Source organism: Zeus faber, assembly GCF_960531495.2.
Source record: "Zeus faber genome assembly, chromosome: 7".
Taxonomy (NCBI): domain Eukaryota; kingdom Metazoa; phylum Chordata; class Actinopteri; order Zeiformes; family Zeidae; genus Zeus; species Zeus faber.
Genome location: NC_137203.1, coordinates 29892284 through 29911702, shown reverse-complemented (window position 1 = coordinate 29911702; position 19419 = coordinate 29892284). Strand labels below are relative to the sequence as shown.

At 43.2% G+C, this 19419-nt stretch overlaps 1 protein-coding gene across 1 annotated transcript in view; it reads left to right on the top strand.

Annotated features, from left to right (window-relative positions):
• cacna1ba (calcium channel, voltage-dependent, N type, alpha 1B subunit, a) overlaps positions 1-19419 on the top strand; it is a gene marked incomplete at both ends in the record, with an annotated part of 136297 nt that overhangs the window by 35839 nt on the left and 81039 nt on the right. The window contains 4 exon segments of the mRNA XM_080004319.1: positions 1049-1140; positions 2300-2452; positions 3486-3673; positions 18396-18499. Of these exon segments, the coding sequence (XP_079860445.1) occupies positions 1049-1140; positions 2300-2452; positions 3486-3673; positions 18396-18499 (537 nt within the window).

Below are 19419 nucleotides of genomic sequence, written 5' to 3'. Positions count from 1 at the left end.
AGGTTATGTCAAGGCAGGTCAGTTAAGGCAGGTCAAGTCCCAAGTCAAGTATTTTTCCCCCCCTGATACTGCAGTAACGAGTCACTGAGAATAAAAGACAATTTATTACTGTCTAATAATGTTATTATTGGTCAATCTATCTAACCTGTTCAAAATTATGACAATTAATTTAATTTGGAATATAATTATTATATATTCAGTGAAATAAATGTAATCAAACAAATAACTTTATGACTTCTATATTTCTTAATTTTTTCCCAACCAAAGAAATATCCCCTCCCCATCACTTTTAAACAGTGGAATACTGACAGCCAGACTACAACATCAAACTTTGTTCCATTCCGAAGAGAAGAGAGCCGTGTCTAAACGCGAGTGTAAACAAACATGGATGGATTTATAATTCCTAGTCGGACTTCTTCGCTTATTTTGGTGAGTAACTTAAAAGTAGTATAAAACAGATATGTACAGGATAAATAATAATATTCTTCTTTTTGTTTATTATACTTGTTTAAAAATTGGGACACATCGGCTGCATAACTGCCGATCCCGATGTGGTCAAAAAATAATGACCCTTTCTATCACAATGTCGCTATTCAGAGGCACTGTGCTTTACGCTATCTGTACATGTGAGCGAAAGTGAACAAACATGGAGGAGCTTGCCGCTTTCGTGGACCAATCATGGCGCACCAAGCTTAAAGTCGAAGACAAAAAAACACCGTCCCTTGTTTACAACTTACAACTTTCTAAATACCAACTTGTGTTTGATAAGGAAATCTCGCAAGATGGCACCAATCATGGATTTCTACCTCATCTGACCGTCTGCTCTGCGACAACATAAAAGGTGAAAGGGATTACCGAGGCCAACCAAAATCTAAATTCCAAAATGCGACATTGGCACGCTATGTACAAAGCGATTGTCCAGCGCCAAGTCCTCAACCAATGTCAGCATTAATTTGTGCCAAAAAGATAACAATTTGTTATTTTCTATCTGGCATCCTCCCCCCACCCCATGATTTATGATTATGTTCTCCATGGTTTTCGCCTACAGGATCCTGGCCACGGCGGGGGCCGACTTTGACCTGAGGACGCTGAGGGCAGTGAGGGTCCTGCGCCCGCTGAAGCTTGTCTCTGGCATCCCCAGTGAGTTGTACAGTCACATTAGATAGTTTTCTTCTTCCTATTAATATTATCCTCATTATTATTATTATTATTATTATTAGAGCACAGTATCATTTTGCACAGGTGGATATTATGAACTTTTGGTGCTACTTTTGGTGATCAGTTATTTGTAAACAATGTATGGCAGTGACTGTGAATTATCGTAATATATGTGCAATAACAATGCTATTACACTGTACACCATAATGATCTAGTTAGTACATAGTAATAATTAATATTTATAATGCATACCCTATATAGCCATAACAATAATTGATCCTGTGCATAGTATAGCACTTATATTATAGTATATTATTATAGTATATTCTGTATATTTATATATCAAACAATTTCTGTTTTTGTAATTTTTGCCTTTAAAGCAACACTATGTAACTTTTTTACCTGAACATAACAGCTTCAGAATATATTTGATGGTACACTGACCTGTAATATGGAGAATGGCACCTCTTTCGTTCCCACCCACCCCCCTGTTCTTGCACTATATACGTTCTGTGTTTGGGTACTTATGCTTTACGGCACTACATCACTTCCTTGATGTTTTTTTTTGCCTGGTAAAATTTATGCCTGATAAAATGTATTGAAAAAAACAATGAATTGTAAACTTGTCGGTTAAAATGACTCACTTTCATTGCGCCACAAAGTTTCAACCTCTGAGACGCTTGTGTGAGACGATCTGCCAGGCCAAGCACATCTGGTACCTACACCCGTAGCAGGGGGGCAAACGGAGCCGTGGGGAGAGTGCTCGCTGAAGTGGCGAGTTCCAGGGTTGCTGTAACCTAGGTGTACATTATTTTTTTATTTGTATCATAGACCGTTGTTGAAACGTGACCAATAAGGTTCAAATTGTCACACTCAGAAACTGTGGGGGCGCCAAATCCCAAATACCAAAAGTTATATAGTGCTGATTTAAAGTCTACAATCACAGTATTTGCATTGTGCTTGTTACCATTAGATTTGTCAAAATAACATTAACATTGTTTTCCAGTAATTTCTTTTGCAATAACCAGATTCAACCAGATTAGTATTTCCCATTTCTTTCTCATGAGATGAATTCATGCCATTGTGATCTGTCACTCCTTCTGGCAAAACCCATTGATATTTCACTTCTTCTCCTCCCCAGGTCTGCAGGTGGTGTTGAAGTCCATAATGAAAGCCATGGTGCCTCTGCTACAGATTGGCCTTCTGCTCTTCTTCGCAATCCTCATGTTTGCCATCATCGGCCTGGACTTCTACATGGGCAAGTTCCACCACACCTGCTTCAGGATAGACACAGGTAGGTGGAAACCAAGCATGTGAAGCTGTCCCTTAAAGAGTAGGTTTGCTTTTTTTCAACCCTGGTCGGTTTCCATAATTTATTAGTGTTTACAGCACATCATCTCTAAATGCTTTCCTATTGAGAAACGTACCACTCTGCTGCACAATATATTCAAATGGTCACAAACATTGCATTTCATCAGTATTTTCAGGGTCTATTTTACTTTCACACTTCTGCAAATCATCTCTTTAGGCTACAACCATGCTAATGTGAAGGGATTAGAAACAGGAACTTGTGCCGCTTCATACGAAGCCTCAATTGCTTTTAAATAAAATGTGATATAACTGTTATTCAAAACATCCTTAAAAATACCTGTGACTATAATGTGAGTTTCCCATTTTCAACATTTTCAACAGGCTTAAATGTTTGTCCCATCAACATTTTGATAACTCCTGGGTTGAAAAATGGTAAACCTATCCGTTGCCATCTAGTGCTGTGTCTTGGTCCCACATAGACAATCAAAGGCGCTTTACCTTGTACCCCTACACATTGATTCAGCTTCATCTACTGTATTGCCATTGCGTGGTTTCAACCACTTCACGGCATATTACAGGGTGCCTGTGATGAATTTGATCTTATATCCCTGCACCCGATAAAAAATATTAAACTTTAATGCGATGTGTCTGGCGGAAAGACGTCACCATATAATTTCTCCCTAATGTGAATCAATACCAATTTTCTCTCTAACTGCAAATGTGTGGCACCTTCTACACAACCTATCCCCGGGATATTCTAAAAATAACCTGCCTTGTTTATCTATATGCAGTATACAACTGTAGAGAATCTTAGTGTGTGTGTGTGTGTGTGTGTGTGTGTGTGTGTGTGTGTGTGTGTGTGTGTGTGTGTGTGTGTGTGTGTGTGTGTGTGTGTGTGTGTGTGTGCATGCGTGCATGCGCCATGTGTGTGTGTGTGTGTGTGTGTGTCTGTGTGTGTGTGTGTGTGTGTGTGTGTGTGTGTGTGTGTGTGTGTGTGTGTTGTGTGTGTATCCTAGGCGAGCTGGCGGCAGATTTCCCCTGCGGCATGGAGGCCCCGGCTAGGACCTGCCCCAATGGCACTGTCTGCAGGGAGTACTGGATCGGCCCGAATTTTGGCATCACCAACTTCGATAACATCCTTTTCGCAGTGCTCACTGTCTTCCAGTGCATAACCATGGAGGGATGGGTGGACATCCTCTACAACGTGAGTCGGCCTTGGTCCAGAGAGTTCTTGTCCGTTTGGGTACCACTTCATACTGTTATCCACCCCTAACTCGGCTATTGCTGTCACCAGTTCACAGTCTTGTTTCAAAGGTTTGACTACTGTCTGTAGTGACTACTGTCTGTCTGATTTTTCTAATGGGAGCTTGGACACTTCACTTCCATGTTCCACTGGTTTGACGCACACCAAATAAGTCATTCAATCAAGGAATTGAGTGAGCGTTTCGGCATTTCCAACTGTTTTTATTCAACTATTTAAACCTGCAGTGCACTCTGGGGCTGCTTATTGCTGTGAATAGTAATGGAACAGAAAGGCATCGCAGATGGTTACTCTTGTCTCCATTCATCAGTTTAATTTCTTCCTTTGTGTTGAACACTTTGTGCAGAACTACTAAACACAACAGAAAAATTCCAGATGATTGGAAGACGAGCTCTGACCTCAAAGCTCCTTTAGTATATACACTCAACTTTTACTTTATGTTCGAATAGTGAACATTTTTCACGAAAACCTTTTAAAATATTATCTGGTACTTATCTGGTACTCTAAGTAGAATGTAAGAAAGGCTACAGAGTCTCTGGAAAGCCGCTCAGCATGTTGTTGCATATTACCACCTCACCACAACCCGAGCAGTGAAACAAACACAAACGACAAGCTCTTAACGTCCCCAGCAATGCACTCGCCTGGAAGAAGCTTGTAGAATCCTCATTAGCGAGCAAAGCCAAACAGCAGTTGTCCTGCACATCAACCAGCTCCTACCAACCACCCCCGGCGGTCCTTGGGGGGATGATTAGAGGCAGGCCTGAGAGCCTGCTGTGGCTCTCGCAGGAGAATGACTCACGCTCAGTCATGGCTCCCATTAGGGGGGCAAGGTGGGGGGGTGTTCAACCACAATGCTCCAGGCAGGTTGTAGAAAGCGCTCTAACATTTGCGTATCTGAGTCGTAACAGCGATCGCAGACGAGGGGATTACGCAACAAAGTAAATGATTAACAAACTCTGCTGGGAAGAGTGTGTGTATTTAGTGGCGTGATTTTTACATTAGGGCTTAGCGAGAGAGAGGGTGATGGAGACGGGAGGGAGGGGGTTAAGAAGAGAGGAGAGGAGGATGGAGGCCGGAGCAGATCAATAGCTGTTTGGTCACTGAGTGCAGGAACAAGGCGTGGTCGTGGAGGGGGGTGGGATGGACTGTGGTTGCCAATGATTTGGCCAGTGTGAAATAATTGCCCTCCTTCCCATCCCCCCACCCCATGATGTCAACCTGTGTCTGGTAGTGGAGACAGAGGTGGTGTGGTCGGCCCCTGAGGAAAAGAGACGGTGGAGCTCACGCAGTGCTCAGAAAGCCTGTCTCTCAAGGTCTTGGCCTCCACTTGTGGAATCCATTATTATTATTTATTTTAATGTGATGGTCATCTGGCTGAGCAACCTGTGGGACCCTCATTAAATAGGTGGTAGATAGGTGGTTTTGTGCACTTTGCCAAAATGCTAGACCATGTGCTACTTAAACGGCAACCATTAAATGGGAAGTCAGTTGCCTTTTCAAACACTGGCATGGTTGCATTACGATTTAGTATATTAATATAGTAGAGTACTATACTATAGTAATTCCATATTAGGGCCAGATGTGTTTTAGGTGCTACCAGTCAAAGCAAGGGCCTTCTCAGTAAATACGCACTCATGATTGAATCCTGAACTCTGCCCACTTTTTGTCCTTTCTGGCCATTCTGGGACCAAAGCTACTTCACATACTGCTGAATGGGCCAATCACGAACAGCTCAACAACACACAACTCATTTTGTTTTGAAAAAAGTTTTTATTTAACAGTAAGAATATACATGTTTTATAAACGTGGTATTATTTTGGAGTTTAAAAGTACGGACAACACAAAAAAATGTAGAGTCCATCAATATAATGAGTCTCAGAAAATCTGAAATCTGAAAATCTGTCACCAACTTCAACGGACTTCATCACGTCATCAACTTCTTCCGTTGTAACAACAACGGATGTATCGTCAGTGGTTCTTGAAAATATTCAGTTTCATCGTCCGTCACATTAAGTTTGAAATCCGCTGTTTGAAATGTTCTCCAAGTCCGGAGTTATATCAGATTCAGCAGCGCTGTCGATCTCCGCGTCAGCGTCGCAGAACTGGCTATCATCGCAGAAAATGAAGTCCAGCAGGCGCTGCTAACACTGACTTGGATCTATCGCACTGATCAGGTTAAGGTCCGAAATATGATTGAGAGCTTCCTCCACCCGCTTTGCGTAAGCCATAACGATACGGAGAAGAAAGTTTTCACAGACTCGCCGTCTGTTTCTTCTTCGCCGTTTTACAACAGTGACTCCGTGTGTGTAAAAGTGGTACGATTTAAAGGTTGAATTCTATCAAAACGGTTTCGCATTGTGACTTCACATCACATGAAATATGGATGAATGATCTTCACCTGGACGGTCGCTTTAAAGGAAACAATCGATCGGTGTTCGTGCTGTTCTGCGTCTCGTAAGTGAACTGCGTCTCCCCATGTAATCTAACGGGAATATTTAACTCCAAGGTTTAACATTTTTCTACTATTCATAAATCAAACTCGGTTTTGAAAATACATTGAGAGATTAAAAAAACACAAAGGAACACAAATCTGGAAAAATCTCATTTTCCTTCAAGAAAGGTTATTTCAACTTATTTGGCTGCTCCTGGCAATTTTAGAAATGCCTGAGATGGCGGCTTATGCTGTGATGGGACACATATGCAGTGAAAAGTCATTGCAACGCACCCAGAGATTGTGCGCAACAAGTGCTTACTGACACAATAGCTAACTAATTAACTAACAAACTAAACTAACTGAATTAACTGATTCCTAAAATGTAATTCAGTTAGTAAATAGAATAAAATAAGAGTAAAAAGGTAAACTTGCATCCATACTTGAGCAAATTAATCTGAAACCCTTTCGGGGACGCAAGTCTGGTAGTTCAAGAGGCAGAGATTAAGTGGAAATTAATAGTTCTGTGGATGAAGGGCTTTTCTTTGTACACCTAAAGGCTGGTGCAGACTGCCTGTTTTGAGAGCCGAGGCTCAGCAGCCATTGAGGTAACAGTGGACCAGCGGGTCTTGATCAACGACATTTGTGAACCCCTGCTGATATACTACTTTTTCAGCCTGCCAAGGCTACCAATACATTTTCCACAACTGCCAACTCGTCAGTATCACCCTGGGACATGAGGCAAGCGGTATTTAACAAATTTAAATATGAAAGAGTTTTCTCGTCCTGCAATGACTCGTCTTCCAACCTGGTGGTACTTTCATCAGTTCCCCTGGTGACAAAATATCCACCCACCTGTGCACAGTCATGCACCGTGTCAGAGGACCGGGCACAGGGGAAAAACAATGTTTAACAACCACCAACCCTCTTCTGATCCAATCCCCCTCTCCCTGCAGTCTGTCTGTTTTGTCTGCCAGTCTGACTTCTCTGTCAGCCTGTTCAACCTTTTTTTTCCCTCTCCTCTCTTTCCATCTTCTATCTACCTGTTCTCTCTCTCTCTCTCTCTCTCTCTCTCTCTCGGGGTCAAGGTACTGTACACTACTTCAACCAGTGATCCCAGTATTCAGCCAGTATGCCATCAGAGTAGACAAATTCAACAAAATCTCCAATGTGTATGCAGTAGCTTGCATTTTTCTTTTTCTCCTGTAATGTATGTTTTATTAGATTTTTTTTTATAAAATGTTAAAATAAGATGCTTGAATACCTTGTAATAATCCAGAGAACACTTGAAAATATCAGGTAGGGAACTCCAGAGTATACAAGGTGCTCTTGAAATAAAGCAATTATCGAGTCATTCATCCATTATTTAACCATCAATTGAGGATACTGGGATAACTGTGCCGTGGCTCATTTGTGTGTCTTGAGAGCTCGCCAGGTGCATTTTTGACGTTATTTTCAAATTCCACTTAAACAACTAAAATAATGAAAATTAGCTTTGTTGTGTTGCAAGATCAAAATTGCATGGCGGTCTTATTCCTCGGTACCGGACGGAATACCAGCTCTGTGTTCATTAGAACAAGCTCAAGTTTCACACTGTTCCACGCCACATCTCACCACACATCATGTTACAAAAACATTTTGAACTTTCTACACAGAAGAAACTTTTATTTTACATTGCATATTGCTTGAGGTAACGCCATTGCATTTTCAGTAATTTTCCGTATTAATTCCCTAAATTTGCCCCGTAATCCCAGAGGGATTGTTTCCATTAAAAATACAAAAACGTACGGACAACCCTTAATTACACCAAACAGTGGAAGAGCCTCGCTGCTGTTGAATTGATGGTGGTTAACAGTTTCCAGAGCCAGAACTGGTGCTGTAATAGCCTTTCTATTACCTTTAGTACGCTCCATCTCCACACTGTGAAGGGCCAAGGTCTTGAGGGGCTTGCCCTCTGTGATGCCTGCTAATGCACTGGCATGTCTCTCGGGCACCTCCAGCCAACAGCTACATTATGATGAACGCCCCAGCCGTTACACTACCGTGTCGCCTTTGAACGCTCTCCAACTCCAGGCAACTTCATCATTTCCACCCTGGCCCTACTTCACCTCCCTGACATCATTGTACAGTCAGGTCGCACAAATTACCAACGTTGCACCGTGGGGCCGCTGAACGAGTGGAAACATCTGAGAAGGATTCGTACACAGGCAAAACACGACCCGTTTCATCAAAGATTTCTTTCTCAGTTTTTAACTCCTAACCCATGAAAATGTATTCTTCTTACTTTAATTTAGATAATTGGGATTTTTTTGTGTGTTAGGTGATTCCCTTACAGCAAACATCCCATTAAACGTGAGGACCCACCCACCCACCAATCCTAAACCTGCTCACCCACTAATGAATTGTAGCATGGAATTACAGATTTTCCAAGAGAATAAGCTGTAGCTTCCTGATTCGTGAGTGGTTTTATCCCCTGTAGTGCTCCCCTGCAGTGCTGCTAACAGCATGGATGTCACATGCTGTCTGGAGTTCACTAGCTTCTAACACAGTGACTGCAAGATGTAATATTTCTTGTTCTGAATTTGTTTTCTCTGAACATTGCTCTATATTCCCATTGGAAGCCTAACACTAGCCCCAATTCAATGAAAAAAGAAAGTAAAAGGAGTGAGCCAGGCAATAACTTGCTGAATTGTTCAATAATCACCTTGGCACAATAATAGAACACTTCCCGAGGAAACGCTGATATAACATTGACAGTCTGCAGCAAAACTGGCAAAAAATACTTTAACAAGAAATCCCTAAAGCTGTTTCCACACAGTTCCTTTAGAGGCCACATGTAAATGTCTAACGGGCTCCGCTAATTGTAATGATAACGTGAGTGTGAGCGGAGATCACATATCATTTTTATGTATCGAAGAACGCAAGTCTCAAACTCTTGATTGGCAGAGCTGTCTCACCCAGGTGTCCGCCTGTCTGATCGTGCTATTGAGTAATGTTTATATGTTCAATGTTTAAAAATAGCCCTTTTGAGTGAGCAGAGATGAATGATGGGTGATGAAGGCACGCGATGCTCTGGCCCGCTTTGAGCTCCATAACCCCCCCCCCAAATAGATGGGGTAGTAGGCCGGCTAGTGTGGATTGTCTTTCAGTGACATCTTATAGTCATGTCTAGTCTAAATTTAATTTGCCACCAATATTGCAATATAAAGATGCAATATGCAATATTGCAAATATTACATTTATGTTTTTGCAGCAGGGAGTGCCGTACAAAAAGATTTGAATAGCTCAAAACTGCCAGCAAAAAAAAAGCCTTTAATGTAAAGATTTTGCAATCAAAATCTTGGTGGAGACAGTTCAGTGAGATCCATTGATGAAATCATTCATGTTGTCTCCCCTCTCTAAACGAGGTGAACATGGTAATTACTTGGTAATGGAAGGTGATCCTGGGGCGCTGCCAGTAAGTCTCTGAGTCAGATGTGGCGCTTCCAGGATCTTGGCGCATTTCTCGCTGAGTGGCTGTGTCTGGCACAAACCCACGATGTTCGGCCTGTGTGAAATCCCATAATCCACCTGGCCCTTCAAGATGTGCTTTTCAGCGGTTTTAATGTCTCGCTCCAGGGCCTCTCCTTAATGGCAACTAATAGACATTCTTTACTGTACATCGCCTGTCTTGAGTCTCCCAACTAACATTTGGTTGCAAACTTATGTAGCTCTTTTAAGCTAAAAGGCGGCCTTTGCTGTCTAGATGGAGAAATGTAATGACATGAAATGGGCCATTGCATTGAGCTGTAGAAGGTGGGCTTGGTGGAGATTGTGAGGGGGGTCGCAATAAACACAACCTCGGTCCAACAGGCCAGCGATCCTTGTTCTGTTGTTGCGACACTAGAGCGCTTGTCCCTACTTTTTGCTCAAGATTCTTGAATGATTTATACAATGGTTTTATATGGGAATTAGAGCTGGGCATTGCCAAAGCCAAAATATCCATATATTTTTGATTGAGTTGCTCAGTATCAATAATGTGATTGTGTCATTTAATATGGGCTGACTATTGGTGTTTTTTCATAGAATATGCAACTAAACTAAAAGCATGTCTCTCATATACTGTATTCATTTAGTTTTACTCACATGAAAAAAGTTTGAGAAAAGATTGTTTCTTGAAGAGAAAAGATCAAATGCACGTGTCTTACACACAAAGCATAGTGTTGGCTACATTAAATTGTCGGAAGGAAGCGCTGTAACTTCCTTTTTCTTGTTTTTCTTGTTTTATTAAGGCACAGGTTGAAAAACGGCCAACCTATCCCTTTAATTTCAATTGCAGCGAGAACCTAGGATAGAATCATGCGATGACTTCATCGTATTGATAACAGACATATCACAATATCAATATTATACTGAATTATTGCCAAGCTCTAATTGGAATGGTGCCCAGGATCTTCTTTGACCTGCTTTGAACATGAGCGGGCTGATCCTTGCCTTTTCCCATTAAGTAGAACATAGTATGCTAGTTTATTATCTGCTGCGCTGGCTTATGCTATAATGCCCTCTGTGCTCCCCTGAGTGGGAGCAACGAGGACATTTAGGCTGGATTTAATCAAGGGTTTCTGTTATCTTCTATGCTGTATTCCATTGCAGTGCGTGGTCAGTCCAAACGGCGTTCCATTGGTTCTTGCAAAAGTGGAAAACCATTGCTTTAATTCCTTAACACTCTAAGAACATCTAAATCAACTCAAAACTTGACTGTGTACCGTGTTCCTCACCTTGTTATTACTCCATATACCGCCATTCATTTGGAGAATGAATGTATTTGAGACTGTAGATTATTATGATCATAAATTATCAGGTGCAAGTCAATAGAGAGTGGAACAGAGACTACAGAAGTTCCCAGTTAAAGTGAGCAACAGTATGTAGATTTATGTGGAGGTAAAGGAAAGTATTCACTCAAATGTTCGGTAAAAATGTTCCATATCGCTTTAAAGCAGCACTATGTAACTTTTAAGTGCAATTGCACTTTTACACCACTGTCGTAAAACTCTGTCTGGTGTATGAAAGGAATATATTTTACCGGACAAATTTTGAATCCTATCAGTCACGTTTCACTTACAGTCTATGCTGCAAACGCAAATATATTGTACCACTATGTTACAGCGCCCCTTGCATAGACAGTCGCCGCTTCAGCGAGTACTCAGTCCACGGCTCCCCCGGAGCCTCTCTCCCCATGGCTCCCCCGGACGTGGGGATCGGCCTCCTGCTACCGATGTAGGTACCAGATGTGCTCCGCCTGGCAGATCGGCTACTACGCACGAGTCAGAGGGTGAAACAGACCCGGCGTGCGCCAGCTGAGGTGCGGGTGCCGGACGCACCACTAGCCCATCCTACCCACGCCATCGGGGAGGTGGTGTGGCTACGTTTTGTATGAGCATTATTATCGGACATTTTGACTGGAAAGTTTATAATTTATGTTGTTTATTTTAATACAATTTACCAGGCAGGGTGGTTACAACATTTTATGATGAATATGTAATGATTCAATCCATTATGTAATAACTCACCAAAATTGCTGTCATCAAGCAATCAGCATGTTTTGTATTATTACATAAGGTGTTGAATAATTATTGCCCATTCATCATAACAAGTAGTAACATCACGTTATAATTGCTGGTGTTTACATAAATAAATGAGTGTGTTCTCATGGATGGATGAACGACAAGCCCTCTCTCTAAAAGGCTCTGTTGTGGAAAAAAGCTATCGCGTGAACTATATCCTCTGGGTGAAACGACAATTGGAAACCTATGCATCAAAAAGAAGAAATAAACAAAGTCCCTTGTAAAACACAGACAAATAAACCAAAAAAATGTCTCACCATTATTACACCATTCAAAAAAAGAGATAAGTGAGGAGGACAGAGATATAATTCTAGGTCTGTATGTGGGCTTTATCGGGTGAGTGTGGCATGGCAGGGTGGGGTTCATTGGAAGGCAGGATGGGAGAACAGACGGTAAAATTCAATAATGGGCAGAGTGCAGACTGTTATTTCATCTCCTTTTAACAACCACACCCCTCAGCTCTCTCCGCATCTGATCTCTCGCCCTCCCTCCCCCACCCCTCGCAATATCACACACAACAAAATATATTTTTTTCTATCTTTTCACCCAAAATACTTGGACTATATTTTGATTACATAATGCGACCAACCCAGTATCACGCTTTTTCTGCTCACAGTCACAAAAATGAATCTATTGAATCTTGTCCCGGAAGACGATTGTCCGACTTTTTTCATGCTACACAGAACAAAATTTTCAAATATTTAAATTTCAAATGCATCACATTTTGTTCTGTCTAGCACGCTTTTTTACTTGCTTTTCCATGCTCATAGTCATGAAAATGTATCTATTGAAGGGTCTATTAAATTCAAGGTTGGGTGAGAATAGGGATATAGGGTCATACCCTCAGTATGAATTTCATTTCTAGATACAATTTAACTGTATATAAGTAAAGGGTGCTCCGATCAGGGTTTTTAGGGCCGATCACCAATCGCTGGCAGCGGTATCAGCTGATACCAATCACAGAGTCTATTTATCGTCACTCTCTCTATTCAGCATGGGGGGCTAAGCCTTGTTGATTTAGATCCCGTTTACACCTGGCATTAACATGCGTCTTTGGTTATGATCACAAGTGGACAGCTCTAATGCCATAAACGCAACCAATGCGGTTTGAGATCCTATCCCTCAGACCTCATTCGGCGGTGGTCTGGGCCACATATGGTCACATTCTTTTGCCAGTGTAAAAAAATGTGTCCTTGGCCACATTGAAGGACCGCCTTCTCAACTGACATTCTCCACGTAATACTTTTACTTAACTTTCCAAGTTAAGTAAAAGTATTTACTTTACTTGTAAAGTTTTTATGCAAAAACATCCAGTTTTCACGAAATGAAGTCCCATGGCAATGATAGGCAACAGAGAGACGTCCGTGACGCGGCACTGGAAAGGTGTTGTTCTGTTCATTCCATTACGCAGTAATCGGGACAGCCCGTATGATATCAACCTTGTTTTAGGAAAAACATGTTTTATTTGCGATGTCATAGAGAAGTACTACACTACCCACAATCCTTAAGTGTAACAGCGATGTCTGATATTGGGGGAGCTTGCTGTTACCATGGAAATGTTTACCGCATTGGCTGATGGGTACATTCAAGTTTTCAGCACAAACGCTGACATTTATATCCAGTTAATTGGTGTCCAAGAATGAAATTCATACTGAGGGTATGACCCTATATCCCTATTCTCACCCAACCTTGAATTTATTAGACCGTTCAATAGATTCATAGATTCAGATTTCGTGACTATGAGCACGAAAGGGGAAACCGGTATCCGTTTTTTATTTTGTGCTAGACAGAACGAAATTTAAACCCATGCATTTAAAATTTTAATACATCAGTGGCCCCATCAAATATCAAATACACAGCATACAAATACTCTAAACTAAATGCAGTATTTCCTCAAATAGTGATTTGTGGCCTTTATTTGCCCCTCGGTACCTGGCCTTTATTGGAAGCAGGCTTATATTAGAGACAGGCTTTTATATCTAATACCAAACCAACCCAAAACTCTCTTGATCTGGACGCATCTGTGCCATGCTCCTCAAAATAAATACATCTAAAATAAAAACACACTCTGTTTTAGAGATTTCATTATTTGTAATTTCTCTTTTCTTGACCGGAGATCATTCTCTCTCCATTACGAAAACAAGTATATCTAAAATCACAGGAAAACCGGCAAAGGAACCAGAAATTCTCAGAGTTAGGTTTACGTTTAACACAATGAGCAATCGAGAACAATAAAATGTTGAAAATAGCATGGTTATATTGTTGAATTTGTCAATTCATAGGGTTGGAAATGTACACTATGCTTCACTGGCATGGACTTTATATAACAGCCACCCTGAGTTTATCCATCGTTGGTTTTTCCCCTGGTCTGTATTTGAAGCAGGTCTTTATTTGTTCCTGTCGAACATGCCCCCGGCATTTATTAGAGGCTCGGTTTTTATTTGAGAACCGGTTTATATTTGAGGAAATACGGAAAATACAAATGATACAAGCAGTCTCAGAATGGCAGCCCTGATGTTAATTCCACCTTTGTGAAGTTCATAGTTGTAAATGTAGTTTTTGTTGGGTCTGTGTCACAAAGATGCTTATTTAATGGCGGTTAAGTGGTAATTCTACAGGCTGTATTTTTGTGACATTTATCCACTGTCTTGATCCATCACTCTCAGTTACAAAGGAGGAATTGTAAGCAATATAGTTAGCTGTGGCGAAGCTGGAGACCAGCCACATTTCACAGACCCTGAACCCATGGCCTCCCCACCCGTGTCTCCTTCCCATGCTGGAGGAAGGAGGTGAGGTTGTCTTTTGGCGCTCCACAGAAGATGTACTCCCCCAGTCAGGTGTTCAACCAGTGGTCGACCCTGGACACTGAGCCGAAGTTGGGCTACCTGGCTATGCCATCCTGGAGGAATCGTTAGTGGCCCACCTGTGCCCCGCCCTCACCGCAGAAAAGCCTTAGCTACCGTCCAAGGGATTTAGGCTGACGGGGAATCTGGCGGAGAAGTCCTACAAGGCCGCAGTGCACGACATCGTCTGCCTGCTGCAAGTCTACCACGCCAGGCTCCTACAGGAATTTGAGGTGAATGCCACACCTGAGACCTACGTGGAACTATGTGAGGCCATGACTTCTGCCTCATTATGACCAAGGGTGCAGCACAAAATGCAAGGCGTGTAACAGGGTTTTCAGTGGTAAGGCAGCACCACCTCTGGCTAAAACAGTCAGAGCTCAGAGAAGAAGAAATGTGTGTGTCTGTGTGTGTGTGTGTGTGTGTGTGTGTGTGTGTGTGTGTGTGTGTGTGTGTGTGTGTGTGTGTGTGTGTGTGTGTGTGTGTGTGTGTGTGTGTGTGTGTGTGTGTGTGTTTGTGTGTGTGATGTGATGTGATGTGTCCACTGGTGAGTGCACAAGACTTGTCCCCATAACAGCAAGCAGCAGAAAAGTCCTGCAGCCATATAGACACAGGAGCCAGCCACAGAAGACCAGCACCCAGAAAAGTCGGGAGCCCGCGGACAACACCCCCACAGGCCCAGAGGGGCATAAACCAGTCCCAGAGAGGGGGAGGAGTCCCTGCACCCCCGAAGCAAACACATAGAACCCACCCCCACATGCAGGCATAAGACTCAACCGCGGGTGCAGAACCTGGGTCATGGACAGCAGGCATCGACCACTGGCCCTGAGCCAGGTCCGTATCAACAGACCGACACCCCGCCGGAACCGCCTGCTCCACAGGCAAGCTGGTTGGGTGCAAAAACTGAGCATTCATCCGGTTGTCATGGATATGATCGGGCGTCGATTCGGCCAAGCAGAGGTAGATCTTGGTGGCCGACACAGACTTGGTTTGTGTACCTGAGGTCCCTCATCGTGGGTACGCCGTGGGTGCTCCCTCTTTGGTTTGACCTCCTGACGCAGGCAGCGGTGGGGAACTTCCATCCTGCTCCACACAACTGGAAACGAGTCGCAAGGCCCCTGAGCAGGACCGGCTATTAAACAAAGGTTTCTCCATTGAGGTGGTGAAAATAATTCAGAGCACTAGAGCTCTGTCAACGAGGGCACTTTACACATCCGAATGGCTAGACCTTGAGCGCTGGTATGTGGCGCGTGGAGATGACCCATTACGCTGTAATATTGGGATACTCTGTTTTCTTTAAGGTCTGGATATAAGAGGCTTCCACTCTCAAGGTGTACCTGGTCAGGTTTATGCAAGGCACACAGCTGTTAAGCCCGCGTGCACAGTCGTTGACTCTGAAATGGGATATGGTTTTGGTATTGAATGCCTCAACGAGACCCCCATTTGAACTTTAAAAGAAGTCACCGCTGCTTCTGGCACTTGTCTCAGCAAAACCTGTGGTAAATCTGGCAGCAATGTCTGTCCACCAGTCCTGCTTGGTGTTCTCTGCAGACAATCGGAGGATAAGGTTGAAACCCGAAAACAACTGTTTTGGCCCAAGAACCTTAAAGCAAGATTCAAATCAACCACAATTGTTCTCTCTTTGTTTTCTCCTTCTCACTTTCGGTCATGGGGGACGAGAGGCTGCGTACTCTGTGCCCTGTCTGGGCACTCTTGGTCTATGTGGAGCGTATGCGCACCGTGTGCCAGTCCGACCAGCTTTTTCTCTTTCATGGATCTCAGACAATCAGGAAACCCCTGTCCAAAGATTGTCTCACTCACTGGATAGTAGAAGCGATCTCATTGGCTTACTCCTCCGGGGGGCAGGAACCCACAGGTTCTTAAAGTTCATTCTACTAGGGTGTGGCTACCTCGTGAACGTTGTGACCAGGTGTTTGGGTAGAGGAGGTGTGTGGTGCTGCTTCCTGGGCTACCCCATACACGTTCACCAGATTCTACAGTCTCGACATGACGGCGTCAGAACTGGAGCATGCTGTTCTTACATCTGCAGGGTGTTAGCCTGCGAACAGAGTTACGCTATGTGGTTGAGAGTGGTTAACGGTCAGGTGATAATAAGCTCAGCTGTGTGCAGAAACCCCACCGGCGAGCGCTGCGGGAGGGTCGGGTGGGGTGGTAATATAATTTATCTCCGCACTTTATGGATGGGTTCTTATATGCTGGGATTGAAGTTTGAGGTCACATCTGCCAGTTGGTCATTAGAATGGACTACCTGCAGGATACATTGGATCTGACCTTGTGGTCAGTGAGGGTTGAGGGTATACAGAATGGCATCGTAAGAACTCGAGTTAGAAATTAAGTAAATTGTTTGGGTTGGGCTACAACTCTGGTTTTATGAATGGAAAAACAAGAGTTCTTACCGGTGGCCTCACTGACCAGCTCGCTCAAGAGCCGAATAATATGACAGACGACCCAGTGATCCAGTATATATACTGAGGGGGCGGGCCGTAAGATGGGTGCACTAGTGGCCCAGTCACAGCCTGTCAGGACAAAGTTGAGACTTGGTTGGTTAAAAATGGCTTCCAACTTCTTTCAGTGGGGCAGGGCTATCTGGAGACAGCTTAATGCATGTAAGAACTCTTGTTCTTCATTTGTAAAACCAGGGTTGCAGCCCAACGCAACTGATTTATGATTAGGAAAGATTTTTGTAAGGAGCCTTCTCCACTGTGCTGTACCTCGACTCCCGCTCTGAAAGTTTGCGACTGAGGTACAGCAACGGCCGCTTGTTACCCTCCACCTCCTGGGACAAGATCGCACCCAGCCCTCTGTCCGACACGCCAGAGTGCAGACAGAAAGGAAGAGAGAAGTTTGGGTTAAACAGCACTATTTAAGTTAGGGTTAAATGCCTGCTGGCATTTCTCTGACCACTGGACCAGATCTGGAGAACCCATTCGAGTGAAGCCTGAGAAGGGGCTGGTTAGGTCCAAAAAGTTGGGCACAAACCTCCGATAGTAGCTGGCCAGCCCCCCGAGAACTGCTTCACCTCCTTCTTGGTCTGCTGCGGTTTAATCAAGCTAGGGTTGGACCAGGCCTTCACCCAAGTGAAGCCAGATACAGTACCTCCCATTGTCCCACGGCACATTTCTTTGGGTTGGCAGTGAGCCCCGCCCACCTCAGGGACTCACGTACTGTGTCCACATGCTGCATATATTTGTCCCCAAGACACTTCCATCATCATCGTCTTCGAACAGCCAGAGTCCAGCAAAGCCTGATGTCTACCCCCTTGTAACCTTAACGGAACTGATATGCCCCTTTCCGATCGGGGGAGGGGTCCGGCAGGCTGGCAACCCAACCCACCTGGCCGAGTTCCATCCGGGGGTACTCCCAGCGGCCATGGGCGGGAGGGAGACCGTTCTGGAAAGAAAAGGGACGGCGAGCCCCAGCCTTTCCCCTCCGGAGAACTGGGAGAGGCTGGGGACCCGGCGAATCCCGCGTAGGTCCTGGGGTCCGACACAGTGGGCCCCCGGACATTCTCCATCGCGCATCAGGATGGACATTTTTTGTTTACCGGCCTTGTGAGCATATATGTATCGACTGATGCCGATTATTTCAAAATGCACAGATATCTGTCCAATTAATTGGCCGACCACTAGACAAATGATTTATTTAAACTAAACTACAAACAAACAATATATTTACTCACAGTATGATGACGGAGCAATTTCATTTCTAATAGGATTTAGTGACAACAATTCTCTCAATCCTAACCTCACCTGTGTTTGTGATTTTAGGCCAATGATGCCTCTGGAAACACCTGGAACTGGCTGTACTTCATCCCCCTAATCATCATTGGCTCCTTCTTCATGCTCAACCTGGTTCTGGGCGTGCTGTCTGGGTGAGTACACAGCTGGTCACATTAAATTCATGACCCGAAATGGACCCGTATTCAAAACTAAGAAAGGTACCTTAACTGATGCGACTCCTAACCTGTCATTCACAGACCATGATAGGAGTGTCATAACATTTAATGTCCGTAACATTTAATGAAGATAAAACACAATAATCTGCCAATATTGACATTGACATTGGCATGACATTTGACATTTGACACTTGACATGTCACTGCATATATGTATGGAAGTATGTATACATATGTGATGAATAAACCTCTTGAATCTTGAAAAAAAAAAAAAGAGATATATATATATATATATAAACAGTCTATGTTTGCCAAGCTAAAAACTATGAATTTGTATTTTTTATACCTTTTTCAAAAGACTACTGTTTATTTTCATGTCTGTATCTACATAGTCATTGAATTTGCATTACAAATATTGCAGAATAAAAGATGTATTACCATGATAATATTGGTAATAAAAAAAATACATGTAATTTAATGTTAATTATAAGCTAAAGAATTTAACCCTGAGTATATTATTTGTGTGGCGGCGGATTTTAGGCTGAAATGTTCCACCGCATCATATGCAATGCATGTGTAAAGGATGATATGTGTTCACAGCTTGCCATGACCTCACCAGCCCTTAACGGCAGTGAGAGTCACCGCTCTTAAGGGCTTGTCCTTTTTTATGTCAATGAATGGTTGAATAAAGAAAAAATGTGAAGGCAGATGATATATGATGATGATGATGATGGTAAAATTAGGATGACCGCATTTTGAAACCACCAAACCGGGACCCTTAAGAGTACAGCACATTCAGCACTCTGTTGGTGGGGTTAGACATTGACTGATGAACGTCCCGTCCCGCCCATTATGCACAGTGTTTTTTTTGTGACGTGCAATAAGTTAATGGAGGG